This window comes from Pithys albifrons, chromosome 4, assembly GCF_047495875.1.
Source record: "Pithys albifrons albifrons isolate INPA30051 chromosome 4, PitAlb_v1, whole genome shotgun sequence".
Taxonomy (NCBI): domain Eukaryota; kingdom Metazoa; phylum Chordata; class Aves; order Passeriformes; family Thamnophilidae; genus Pithys; species Pithys albifrons.
Window position 1 is genome coordinate 81,420,528 of NC_092461.1, and position 14,826 is coordinate 81,435,353.

The following is a 14,826-nucleotide window of genomic DNA, read 5'->3' on the forward strand; positions in this document are numbered from 1 at the left end:
CAGTAACCACTTATCTGGCCTTAAACTGCTAAGTGCACTTGACCACTGTTACTTTAGGGAAGAGAATTACAAGAGTGTTTGAGGATAAAACGAAGAGAATGGATAATGGATGGGAGTAGGTCCCAAGTAGATTGAACTTAGATGAGAGTGAAAGTGAGAGAGCAAAGGAAGAAGACATGAAACTAATCAAGTCAATATTAATGGGGTACTGGGAGAGAAAATTGTGCTCCTTAGTATTAAACCTGTATTGTCAGTTTGTTAGAATTAGTGGGAGAGATGCCTACCTTGTCAGCACTAGCTGAGCCAAGCTTGTGGTGTGCCCAGATGAGCCATCACACAGCTGGTCAGAAGGGGGGTAGCTGAGCACTGTACAAGCTGCACCAGCACTCCTCTGACAGCCCCAGTGAGCAAGCAGGGCGAGGATCCAAGGACCTGTCACATGTAAGTCTCATGCTCGTTTCATACCTACAGGATGAGACTGCCAGGAGCCTCCAGAGCACTACTGCAGTGGGAGCAGAAGAATTAGAGGGGGTAGAAAAGAAAGAAGGAAATATGAAAGAAGCAGACAGGCTGAAATGGAAGAGATAAGCTGAAACATACGTTGATAATATTAAAAAGCATAGTCTAAATCTTGGCAACAAAATCAATAGCATTTGAGTGAAAGCATCTTTCAACTAGAGACAGCCTGTATGCACTTTGGTTGTTTCTAAAATATATATGTAGGGCTACTTTTGTGGTGACACAGAAAACTAGCCCTCACCTTTTGCTGAAACCATGTCAATAACACGAGCAAAACCTCTTTTCCTAGTATTGCAATATTTGACATGACATTCTATGTGATGTGCAAGACAGTAAAACCAAAAGGGAGATGCATTCATGTAGGTAAGCATTTTCTGCATTGGTGTCCCGGTTTAGCTGGGATAAAGTTAATTTTATTTCTAGTAAATGGCACATGCTGTGTTTTGAATTTAAATTGAAAGTAGCATTGATAACATACTGATACTTCCAATTGTTGCTGAGCAACTTACAGTAAGACAAGGACTTTTCAGCTTCTCATGTGCTGCCACCAAGAAGGCTGGAGAAGCAGAAGAAGTTGGGAGGGAACATATCCAGGACAGCTGACCCCAGCTGACTCCACCTGACCCAAGGGATGTCCTATGCCATATGGCATCATGCTCAGTATATAAACTGGGAAGGGAAGCTGTCATGGACCGCTGCTCAGGAGCTGACTGGGTACCTGTCGGTTGGTGGTGAGCTATTCCATTGTGCAGCATTTGATCTGTATATTCTAATTCTTTTATCATTATCATTATTATTATTATTATTTACTTCCTTTTCTGTTCCATTGAACTGTCTTTATCACAACCTACAAGTCTGAGTCTTACCGTTGCACTGGTAGGGGGACAGTGACTGAGCAGCTGTGTGGTGCTGAGTTGCCAGCTGGGGTTAAACCATGACAATTGGATGAACCTACTTAATGCTCATTACATTGCACCTTCTTGTTCCTCCCCTGTGGACACACCAGCACCTAAGCATATGTCAAGTAGTTTGAAAATGTTGCTGACATTCAGAAGGACGGTATCCTTGAGCACTGACCTCTAGTAGAGCTGTAATTTAAGGAATTCCTCACACTCTGCATTGGAATCATGACAGCATTTTCTCCCTTTTATTTTATGGCAATGCAACATAACAAAGGTGTATCGTGACATTTCTTTGCCTTCATAGCCTTTTTTTTTTAATTTCCCACATAACACTGCCTATATTGCACAGTCCTTCTGGTCAGAGAGAATGATCTCTCATAATGGCTAGTAGTTATTTTCTAATAATCCTAATATTTGCATAACGAAAATGGATGTTTCTAAGAGAATGACTCCATGTGTCCTTGCAGCTGTGTTCAAAACAGTACAGCCAAAGACTGTCATGAGCTTATGTTACACACCCAAAATTCAGTTCCAAACAGTGTTGGGGATGTATTTTAAGAGCTCGTTTTAGTTCCTAGACCTCTTCATGCAAATAAAAATTCTTGATGTTGCAAGATTAGTCAATAGCAAAACCCAGCTGGAAGTTAATTTTTTTCTCCCACTGCAACTGTGGGTGGAGGTCTGGGTTTGCAATCTTGCTTTCTAACTGTTCTCTGTTTCTGGGCAAAGCAGAATTGGTCGGGATTGTGATCCTGAGCCTGTTTTAATAACCATTTAATAAATGTTCTGGTTTCCTCATTACAGACACAAGGTTCAGATCTGAGATTCAGATGTCTCCGTAGCTCTTTCCTAGGCTCTACATGATTATATTAGCTCGTGGCTGTAGTCCTGGATAAAGTGTAATTTAATCCTCACATTTCAAAAGGTTACTCTTATTAACAATACGTTGCTAAAAAAAACTAGTAACATAAATCTGAATTTCCCACCCATGTGAGCAGTGGAAAAATGAACAGGAGTGGGAAGGAGTCTCCACATCATATACTGATCTAAATCTGGATGCTTAAATTAGGTTCCTCCACCAAATGGAATCAGGACTAGTCATCTCTCTCACTGTTAGGAAAGCCAAGAGAGACTAGGCTCCTAATTTATTTATCTAAATACTTGACTGTGTTTGATTATGTATCGAATACCTTAAAAAGGTGCTGTGCTTATCTCGCCTTCTTCCCAGCCTCTCAACTTCTTAAGCTGTTAACCTACTGATCTTGATGAACTTTCAGAAGTATACCAGAACAACTTCTCTTGAGCTTTATACCAGTGGGAAATAACAAAGAAACTTGAAGAAAGCCAAGATAAAAAAATTTTCAGAAAAAAAAAATCCAGAGCTGAAGAGGAGGAGCTGCAGATATTCATCACAACCACAACAGTAGCTGCTGGTCTCAGATCACATGAACTTTTAGAGCTTAATGAGCAAAAGTGGCCATTCACTTCATAAATATTTGGGCTGAAGGACTAAAGAAGGTCCTAACTACACACAAATGATCATGATGGTGGTAACGAGATATGTTTAGGAGGCAAAAGCCAGCAGAGCCAGGTTGGCAGGAGCTGTCATGCAAAGGGCCACCAAGCACACGGTGCTCAGAAGCAGATGCCCAGCATGCCCTGTGGGGCTGTAAGGGCTCCACTGCTGCGACAGCCTCCCTGCCTGTGGCTTCGGCAGCCTAAATGCTTCAGGAACCTTTAATATAAATCTAGGTAGATGAAAGCTGCTACACTTATAACTAGCAATGCCATAATGGCAACTTTGATTACAGTGTAGGTAAATTCAAAAATAGATGATCTTGGGAACCAAGGTCAGGATATGATTATAAGAATTACAGGCTTTCCCAAAAATGCTGAGCAAAACAAGAACATAAACTGAAAAACCTATTGATTCTTCCATTTTAATCCTGATGACCAGCTACATCACACTGATCTGCCGGGAGCTATCACAGATAAATCCACAATAAAGGAAACACTGTGTGGATCGGCAGCAGACATCAGAAACCTTCCCAGATGAGAGAAGAGGTAAGGAATGCAGAACTGCCCTTGTCGCTTCTCCTTTGGCAAATGACTAGCTCTCAAAAACCCTAATTAAGTTTCCATCTTTAAAATAGGAATTCTTTTTGCTCCTTAAGGTTTAAAAATAGTGGAAAGATTTCAGCAATTGATGACACTCTCAGTTGTACTCAATTAGAGTGTAGAGGAATTACAAGTTGCTGCTGTTGGTGTCACATAGTAATGGTCTCTCCTTTTCTTCTTGCCCTTGCACCAGGTTGCTGATCCCCACCACCACATTCCTGGGCAGCAGCCACATACCAAAGATGCAAATCACCTGCCAGTCGTGCTCGGTGGTCAGAGTAAGTTTTCTATCGCTTTTGAATTCAGGTAGGCTTTGAAGCCCTTCATTCAGATTTACTCACAGGTCTGTGCCTCCATTCTTTCCTCACATACACAGTCTTGTGAAAGAGGAAACAATTTTGCCTTTATGAGTGTTTTTGACAACAGTTTAACTTTACTGACTGCAGTGGAAATCCTCTAGATTTGCACCACTGTGAGCTAAACCAGGCTCAGGGGATTCGTGTGTGTGTGTTACAGACTCTTTAATGGCACGGGGGCAGCATTGTCCTCTGACTCAGAAATATCTTTGCCTTGTGAAAAATAATATACCCCCTAAAAATATTTTTTTCTTCATTCCCAGACAAGATCTCTTTAACATTGCCCTGCATTTGTCTTAACACAATTTATTGGACAAATAGCAAAAAAGCAAAAAATCTGTGAGTGATAAACAGATCTGCTATACTCCTGCGCAATAGCCGGGTACATTTTTGATGGAATAGTCCCTATTTCAAAAGCATCTCACCTGCTCTCAATATGACAGCAATAAAAACATAGCTATGTGCCGTGTTTCTGGCATAGTTTCAGCTCTTCCACATTACTTAAATTGTGAGCATATATTCCAGTTAGCTTAGGCTTCAGGCTTTCAAAGCTCAATGTGAGTAATGAAGGGAAAGCAATCTGATTAGCTGGTGGAGCTGACTAAAAGGCACCTTCATTACAAAGGAGCTTAAAAAAAGGAAAAAAAACTATATAAAATGGATTAAAGGTACAATAATAATGATAGTATCAAACAGCACAACAAAGAAAAATATCTGCATTCAACTGAAATTAATATTTAATAGATGGTACAGGCATGTCCATGGCTTTATATTCTTCTGTTTTAATGATCTTAACCACAGCTTGAGGTCCTTTGTCTTGTCCCCTTCTACTGACATCAGCTGGAAAAGACAGAGATTAAAACAAGGGTAATTTCCCCATGGTCGTTGCTTGGCACTATTTCTGCTTTGCTCAGCCATGAACTGAAGTTTAAAAGATGAAGAACTGTCACTCAGACTGATTCTTCCCTCCAACCCATCTTACCAGGGGTAACCACACAGCCAGTCACCAAGGAAACGTGTGGCTCCTTTGCCCATCTTACAGCCACCCCACAGCCTCATATTGAGAACGTCACCATAATCTCATTTAGGAGGTTGAATTTGCCATTGAAGCTTGAATTCCCATAACAGGAGGGGAGTGGACTAATGCAATTAATCAAATTAGCATTTTGAGCCACTGCGTGATATCAATACCATGAGGAAAGTATAAGTAGTTCACTTCCTCTCTTAAAAAAACCCCAAAAACCAACAATACCTCAGTCCTCTCTCCATATTATCTTCAGGAAAATACTGTAGTCCCCTCTCAGCTGTAAAGGTCCTTGCAAATGGTAAGATAATTGTTCACTTGACCAAAAACCTGAATTGTTTCCTTTTATTTTTCCCAGTGCTCCCATCCCAGTGGTTCTGATTATTTTTATCAGTGTAACATTTATTCTTCTAAAGGTAAAGTAGATAAACCCAGAACATTTTAGTTTGTTCTTCCCTCATGGTATGTGACAGTGGTTACCAGATCAAAACAAAACTCCTGTTGATTTCAAATCTGTTTTGATGTGAAGTTCTTCTTAAGTGCTATGAATAACTATTTTAAAATACATCAGATTTTCAGGAGATAATTCTGGCATATTCGGTAATTCTCTAGAAATGCAGATTATTAAATACCTAAGGCAGTGCTTTTCTGCCTTTTGTTGTGGGGTTTTGAGGTTAATCCAGTTCTTTCCTCCCTCCCTCACCCTGCCAAGTAAACAAAGCCACAAGAGCGGACTGTAGCGTGAATCAGGAACCATAAATCTTTTAATAACATCCTGGCATGTGAATTTCCAAAGGCAGCATATTTCTGTGGGAGCACTAGGGAGAGAGAGAGGGAGAGAGGGAAGGAAGGGAGCAGTGGTACCCTCCTGAGGATTATGCTGCCATCTCCATCACAGCATTTCTTCCTTAGGAGGTAGAAGATGGAATGACATGGATAGTATCTAGGAGCCTCTTATGCATTTTGATTGCCAAGGAGGCTGTGCTGCTGGATGCTTGCTGTTTTCATCTTTGAATGGGAAAGGCAGGAATAACAAGTGTATTTTAGCAGATGTTATTGGGCTACCACTCATCTCTTCACAAACGAATCCCAGTCTGCCACCAGGCACTGCAGTCAGAAGGAGTGAGAACATGGGTTATTACTAAATAAGGACATTGGTTATATACTCAACTTTATATAATACACGGTTCCTACCATAAGCTGCTTACAAAATAAATATATATTATGTAGGCAATATACATAGTCTCAAAGGACAGTGTAACTTAGCATTTTTTCCTGAAAATGCAAGTGACTTCAAGACTGAGTCAGTACTGAGAATATCTGTCACAAACATGAAAATAGAATGTAGTATAGATAATGCTGAAGTTATTTGAAAAGCATCATGAAGCTCAGTATTTCAGTGGTCACAAAATCCCAACATGTCAGAGCTGAGCTGGTACTGAAAAGAAACTGAAATGTGCTGAAACAGAAAATACAGGACTGAGGCTTACAAACTAAATGAGCTCTGCACTGTGAGGGCAATAGCCATACAGTTTGGATTAAAGTATTTTGATGTTTATGGTATCAGATCAGATAAGGACAGATGGAAAAAAAAAGAATTAATTTTAAAATATCTTTTTCCCTCCTGATACCATCACAAGATAGAACCAGGGGTTGAATTATTTTCCTATGTAAGTTCTTACATAACATCACTGTAAAGTAGTCCTGTTTTGCCGATTTACTTTTTTCCTTTTATCATGTTTGGATTTAAATGTAGCTCTAATCCTGCATATCCTGCTTTGAAAAGCTTAGATCCATATGGTATTGTATGGTATTCTTTAAAACATTTTGCTCTGTAGTGTGTGGTAGCCTTCAGTTAGCAACATAGATTTCAATTCTCAACCTTACATTTGATAGTTTTGGTTGAATTATATTCCGCATTTAATAGAATGCAAAATTTCAAACATGCATAGTAATTGAGACAAATGTTACCCAGAAAAAGATTAGCATTATTTAATAGCACTTATCAGATAAAACATGCAGTAGCAACACAGATTTATGAGCAAATTCACCAAGATACCAAAGAGTAAAAAGTAAAGCTTATTATCTAGGAACTGAGTTTACAGCTTATATTTTCCTATCAATTTCTCCCAACAGTTTATATTTTCCTATATTCAGAAGAACATTACCAAGCCATTGAAAGACAGACTGAGAATCTGACCTCTAGCTTTGGGGCTGATCTCTGAGGTTGCAGAACTGTTATGACAATACAAATATTACATTAAATGAGAGCATAGCTAGTCTTTTACTAATTTTGCATTCATCCATTCAGTACATATTCTTGAAAATTCTTCAAGAGCAAACACTGTAAGTACACCATGTAGAAAAAGAAAAAAGAGATTGAAGCCATATTTTGTATCCATCACGAAAGGCAACTTTATTTGAAGGGCTGTGAATGTGAATGGCTTTTACTTGCTCTTGAGGAGGTAAGGTAGTAAAATACTGCCAAATACCCATGACTAGGTTTTCCTGGTCACCTTGTTTCATCCCACAGTGGGTTGATGAGTTCACTGAGAAGCTGCTTTTTCCCTCTCCTTCCCCGTTCTCTTTTTTATGGTATATTTCCTCGCACTGTGATTTTCCATCCCACATGGGTTTCAACAGATAGTTTACTCAGCTCACCTCTACTACAGATCAGGCATAAAATATGTACCAAAATGCAGCTTTGCAGCTGTATCTCTGCCTTGACCTACTGCCAGACTTAAACATAATGGTTTCAAACTTGGCAGGCCTACAGCGTCTTTCCTCCCCTGGTTATATTTTATGCTTGGAAAGCAGCAGGAAGCACAGGTAACCTCACAAATATGGGAGGATAAGACCTTAAAAATTAAGCTGCAGGCAAGAAGGATTTGAAAAGAGGAGTGATGTGGCCCAAAGAGGCTTTTAATACTCCGAATGAGCAGGAGTTAAAAGAGAAGAGAAAGAAGGAGATGAGATACACAAAGGCAGGGGCATGCTTCAGGGAAAGTGTAGTAAAGGAAGAGAATCTAAAAGCTGAAAGTGACCCTGCCTTTTTATTCTCTTTTTGTGTTTCATGCAGTCACATGAGCACAATAGATGTTCATCTAGACCACAGGATTCATTCATAACTTTTTGATCTTTTCTGGAGTCTGTTAAAATAGAACATGGCTTTACCTCCTTATGTAGTGAATTCTTGTCTCAAATGGAAAAAGGATGGTGTACAGAGTCCAAAATTAAAGCAACTAAAGACAGCTTACAAACCGTGATAAGCTTAAAAATAATTAGCAACAAGTAAAAATTTAATAGATGTTAAAGATCTTTCTTGGTCTTCAGCAGAGAATAAGAGTGTTATAAAAATAGATAAACACACACATCGTGGCAATGCAGATTTTTAGTACCAAAGTCCAAAAGAAATGAGGAGACAACCTGTTGTGTAGCATGCAGAAACACTGACTTATCTGAATCCATTACTGTTGACAGACAGCAAAAATGATGAGTCAGATGTCTATTCTTCATTTAATTGATGTCTGTCATGCCATAATGCTTTATATTATTGTTCACTGTTTATTGCTAAAAGGAAGTGTCCCAATTTTAATATCAGCACTTTGTCTGAATAAGTCCCGCATGCCTGGTTTTGGGAAAAGTAACATTGAATCCTGTAGAGAAGGTGACTAACAACAAAGCAGAATACAAGGGAGAAAAGATAAAAGTAATGGATCCTTAGTGTTCATTCCTTTGCAGGAAAAGGTCTAGTTATGATGCAAATTATACAAAATTAATGTATCCATGAATTAAAAATGAGAGGTGGCACAAACATAAACTCACTGTTGTTGAAATGGAACTGCACTACCGTGTTTCTCATGAACTGCCACTTTATGCTGGCACTCCTCGCAGCAAAGCTGCTCACCCTTAGTGGGGTGAATGGCTTCTGCACCACTGAACATGAAATGAAGAGGGACATCCTCATACAACAAAGGCCTGTCATATGTGGGGTGGGTTGCTAGAGGGAGGCACTGCCAGCAGGTGTTGTACACAGCCATAGTGTCTCATGGAGCTTCCATCACCCCCTTCCTCCTCCCTGCCCTCTATCGCCATTGCCTGGCTATCTTCATCCACTTGGAAAGGCCATGTGTCTTCATCACTTTGCAAAAGCCCTATATGCTGAACACATTTTTGAAAGAATTATTTGCTTATCACTTCTCCCCAGTCTTTCGTGGGTCTAATTTAATTTACCACAAAATTGTCTATTACCTAATTTCATTAGTGTTTCCTAGAGTCTGTCAGTCTTGAGCCACCAGAATAATAGTTTGCTATGAGCAGGTTTAGTGAATGAAGATGTTCACTTTGTCTTCTAAATTGCAAATAAACTGGTTGAAATTGCCAATTGTATTGTGATACTGCTTGACAAGTTCAACAATTAACAGCTTTTTGTCAGTTATCCCTACATTCTTGCCACCTTGCAGTAAATTTTTGACTCATTACAAGATGAATAGTCAAGAACCTCCAAAGTCAGATTTTATCAAAACTCTTCAGAAAATTTGAAATAAATGGTTTATTGTGCATTTCATAAGCTCTTAGTATTTAGAAGAATGTTAGTAGTTCTATGGAAGTCTCAATGGCTTCATTTTATTATTTCTAATTAGTGTCTGCTCTACATCCAATGCTGAATCATCTTCTGTACTCACACAGATCGGTAGCTGGTTTGTGATTTCTCTTCTGTGCTGACATCCCCTCTTGGAAGCAGAGATCTTCTTACTCTTTTTTTCCTCTGGGCTTATCCTAGTCTTACCCAAGCAATCATAAACTGTGCCGCTAAAGTCAATGGATTTAACTTTCTGCAGGGAAACAAGCATCAGAGCCAGCACATGCAGGTCTCCAGTTCACACTTGAGCCTGCACTCCCAGGTCATTCATATGGCCCAGCTAGGCAGGGATGAGCAAACCACTCAGCTCACCAGTTCCTTTGGGGATGGAGGACACAAACCTTTGGAACAGAGAGCCAAGCCCATGGCAGCGCAGATGTGAGAAAAAGTGGAAAACCAAATCCCAGCCCTGTCTCCTCCCAGCTCGGGGCTGAAGAGTTGTGATTAGGGCAAGCATCTCTGCCTCCAGATGTGAACAACACTGCCTGCATCCCACTGTGAAGGTGACTGTTTCGCGCTCCTGCTGCAACAACACTCCTGGAACACTCATTGCTGTGGCATCCCTCCAACAAGTGCCGGTTCTTACCAAGGATTAGGATAAATTTCCTAAATTTAGGAAGTTGCAGCGTCAGCGTAAGAAAGATGGCTGTGGAAACTTGTTATCACTCACAGACCAAGATACCTATCCAGTAAACTGAAGATTTGGTTTATCTTGTCTCTAATGTAGAAAGATTTTTTTTGTGAATATCGGACTAATTATTGCACAGGTGAGGCATTCAAATACATTTAACATCACAAAACTGGTCAGTGTTAGCACCATGCTGTCACCTCACAATTTTAAATAAAGATTATTAGAGCTTTAATTCCACTGGGAGGCAAGAAATTGACAAAGAAATATTTCTTCATTCAGAAGCTGGAGAACAGGCTCCAAGCTTTCTTACAAAATAAGATAACTGGAAAACTTTCCTTCTTCCTTGCTTTTCCTGCCCTGGCAATACACATCAACACAATTCTGAGCTCTACTCTGCAACCTGAAATGCAGCAAATAAATTAGCTATCAGATTGTAACTTATTCTTTCTAAAACACAAGCATTTCTGGTACTAAATGTTATAAAGAACTGCTTCAATCTAGCCTCCAAAAAAGAAAAGCCCCAAAGTGTTGTAAAGATACAAGTGTCAAATTTTTGAGTCTCTTTTGAAATTCTAATAATTCAGTGCTAAGAACACTTCTTGGATATGCTACAGGTGTCTGTTGATCTAAAAATATTTTTCAGTGAATAATTATTCAGTGAATATTTTTCAGTGAAAATCTTTATTGTTGAACTGTGTGTGACATGTAGGGAAACAACACTACCCATTCTTCTTCTGATGAGAAACAAACTGTTATACACTACAAGATAAGAAAGCAAGCAAAGCTACTTCTTCAACTTCTGAATAGGAAGTGCTGGCACATTCATTTAAATTAAAAAATAAAGTCAATGACCTCTCTATTGAAAGAGCATAGAACTCTGAACACACCACTAATACTGGGTTTGGTGACATACATTGTGCTGAGATTGTAGGTATTGTATTCCTCTACTTTCTTCGCAATCAATGGTCTGTCTTCCAAACATCCCTCTGATGTATGAAAATCAATCTTACTTGCTTAGACTTCTCATTATGTCAGGATGATGCAGTTCTGCTCATTGATTCTACTTTTTCTGGGCCTTTATTTTTTGGTACTTAAATACTGACAAGCAAGAGTTTGCATGGTCCATAAAAATCACTGATTTCTCAACTTATTGTGGAGCCTTCTTGGCTGAGTCTAAACTGCAGGAACTAACTATGTGCTTGCCTCAAAGGTGCCGCATAATCAAGAGCTTGAGTGTCGCATGGGGATGCAACGATGTGCCCCAAATTTGCATGGGAGAGTTGGAGGGGAAATTCCATGTGGAAACATAGGAATTGTGAAGCAGACTTCAGTAATCAGCTTTCCCGAGCCCTAACAGAACAGCAGATGCACTGAGGACAAAGCAACCCCTAAACCATCACAGTCAGAGTATTTGTAAGAAGCAATTGTTTGGGATTTTCAGAGGCAGGAAAAAACTAGGGAGCAGCTGTTTAAAGAACCAGACTTGAAAACAGCTTTGAAGAGAATTGGCACTAAAGCCATAGGTCCTAAATGTTTAGGATAAATTGAAGGTAGATTAATTGAAATTACTAAAAGGAGCTAAAGTAAAGAATATGCCATGTCTGCCCATGGCATCTTAGGAAGAATTGAAGGGGGAATGAAATAAATTTGGAACTTCATTTCTGCTGGGAACAGCCTCCTTAGTTATGGTCAGGAAAGAATAGTTGAAGAGATGCTAAGGGTAGAAGGAAATAATACAGTGGGAATGAAGCACTGTGGAAAAATATTGACTGTAATTGCTAAATTTGGCACAGATATATCTAGGAATTAATCCTACTGAATGTTTGATATATTGGGATATTGGTTAGTTAACAGAGATATGTGTGTGTGTGTGTGTGTGTGTGTGTGTGTGTGTGCAAAATATGATATTTTCTGCAGCTTTCTTCAGCCAACTGTACCATTAGAAATGGATAATTTATAATATTCTGTCTGATGTTTTGTTCCATGTAAGGTGACACTCTCCTTGCAGAATATCCAAACTAATCACACTGCCAACCAGCAGTCATTTTATTAGACTGTCTCTTAAGCTTTTAAAATGTTTCATAATTCTGTGAAATATTTCTGGTGTTGATATTTTATCAAACTATATTTTACAAACAATATATCCAGTAATAAATATCAATTTCAATAATCAGAAACTGCGAAAAGCAATAAGTAACAATTATACAACCCATCTTTCTTTTTCCTCATTGAATATCTGATAAATTAATGCTGTTATTCTGTGCCAGCTCCCCAGTGCCTATGAAGAAAGACCCAAAATGAGCTGTTCCTCTTTTGGTGCCTGTGATTAGAGCTAACCTTTAATTCTCAATGATTCTTGACTTATTTAGTCTCTCCCTTTTGCATGTCATCAGACATACAAGGATTCAAAACAGTCAAATGTTTAATGACTTTGGAAGTCTTGATTGTGCACAATTACCACCTCCCCCTCACCCAAAAAAATCACCCAGGTTGAGCTGCACCTGTAGTATCTATGGGTTAACCAGGAACAAAAGAAGCTGTATCAATTCTATTTTAAAAGAGAGACTTGTTGAAAGGCAATAAATGATCCTGTGAAAGTTAGGGAGCTGGAAAATGAGCGGCACACAGTGCTATGCTACAGACGGTAGCAGATCCTAAGTACTTGTACCTACAATGGGGAGTGGATGACAAATTTTATAGTGTTCATGTGGATGTTTGTTTACATGGCAGGTGGTTTGTGAGAAGGAAAAGTACAAATTTATTAATATTGGCAGCCACATGTTTGTTTTGTTTAGTTCTAAAATAGGCAAACTCTAAGATCATGGTATGTGCTCCTTGGTGTTTGAGGTTCACAGATGCCCCTTGGTATGATAGCATGATATATTAATTTTTAAGGGGTTTTCCTACTGGACATGACACTTTGCTGCACTATGCAGAGATGGGACTGTGGGTAACAGACCAAGTTAGTCCTCAGCATGAACTTTTATGACTCTCAAGTAGACACCAGACTGAGAAAACCCTGCCTTGTGGTGCTGAGCATATAGGACTTTACATTCTGGCTGTTTGATGTTTCCTTGGACATTGAAAGAGGAACTGTACACATTTGGGAACACTGACCTGTAACAGGGCTGTAGATTTCAGCCTGGGCAGACGTGACTAACCCAGAGCTGGAGGAATCAGAAGAGGGTGTAGCTCCACACTCAGGAAGGGTAGGATGGCCTCTCTGATTGGAACCACCTTCTGCTTGCACAGGAAGACCCAAGCTCTCCCCCCAGCAAGGGTACAATAGTTGTGTTTGCTTCCCAACCTGAGCCTGATCACAGGAATTTTCACACACACAGACACAAAGGCTCAGCACCAGCAGGAATTACTTACAGCAGTCAGTGAACCCCATCAGCCTCTTGTTATTTGGGAGTTTGGTCTTTAATTCCTGCAATCTGAGGAAGGCTTCAAAGCCAGATTTCCCACTTGCTGCCCTTCCACATGGCCACCAGGCCCTCTGCAAGATGTGAGGTGCTGCTGCTCTTTCATCAAAGCTGATTGTCTCTGTGTTTTGTGTGGACCTACAGAATGCATTAGTGGTAAACACATGATACTTAGGGGCTCCATTGCTGGCTCCAAGTAAGCAGGCATGGACACATACAAGGAAAAAGCTCTGGTCATCCATTAAGATTAGTACCCAAGTTAGGAGTCTTTGGGGCTCAGTGATGGGTTTGGGGTGGGATCACAGTTTTGAATGAATGTACCTGTAGTCTCCCTACACCCTTCTTCTACTGCTGAAGTCCCTTACAGGAGCTAGTCACATAATTATTTCCATTCCCTGATTGAATTATGGCAATTAGTAATATCATTACTGTAAGACAGAAGCTCCAGTAAAGAATGGAGACTTTTAATAATTGGGGTTTTTTACAAATAAGGAGCAAGCAATGACAATCTAGATATAGCTCCTGGGACCAGGAAAAAAGCTTTAAAAAAGGTCTTTGGGGCTTTGAATTCCCCAGGGAGAGATAGCAGTTGAGGGAGAGATTGCAACCAAAAAAAAAAAAAGAGAGAGGTTTGTGAACTTGAAGATGTCACACATTTTTCTTTTGAAGCTCTGCCTCGTTACTGTTGTTAACATGTCACTGTAACACCTGCTGGTCCTGATTACGATTCCTCTGGGATGGTATAATCACAGAGCACAATGTGGCCACAAAGAAATTACAGCTCATGATCTGCAACATATAAAGGGGGAATAATGATAGACTCAACTAGATTTATGCTGGTTTATCCATACATATGGCCTGTATGGATGCATTTCTGTCTTCATTTACTATTTTGATTTAGCTCTGTAAACATCCGTGCTCCCTTATAACTCTGAGCCTGGCCATTATAAGTTGGCTGCTTTTATGGTGTCATTGAAGAAGATCTCAAATAGGGATTTGAAATAGGAGAAAATAACATCTTAGGTTTCGGCTACTGTAAGCTGGGCTGGCTAAGGGACAAATTTACATTTAGATTGAGCCTCTTCACATCTTCTCTAAGCAATTGTAAACCCTCTCATGCCTCAACCCTAGAAAAGAATTTAGGCAGTCCTGCACTGCCAAAAATGGTGTCTTATGCTTTGTAAGATGTGTGATAGCTAATCTAAGTAG

At 39.7% G+C, this 14,826-nt stretch overlaps 1 protein-coding gene across 1 annotated transcript in view; it reads left to right on the top strand.

Moving 5' to 3' along the window:
• Positions 1-3,766: 3,766 nt before the first annotated feature.
• MTCL1 (microtubule crosslinking factor 1) overlaps positions 3,767-14,826 on the top strand; it is a 120,960-nt gene continuing 109,900 nt past the window's right edge. The window contains exon 1 of the mRNA XM_071554809.1: positions 3,767-3,817. Coding sequence (XP_071410910.1) covers positions 3,782-3,817 — 36 coding nt within the window. The 5' untranslated portion in view covers positions 3,767-3,781. The remainder of the gene's footprint in view (positions 3,818-14,826) is intronic.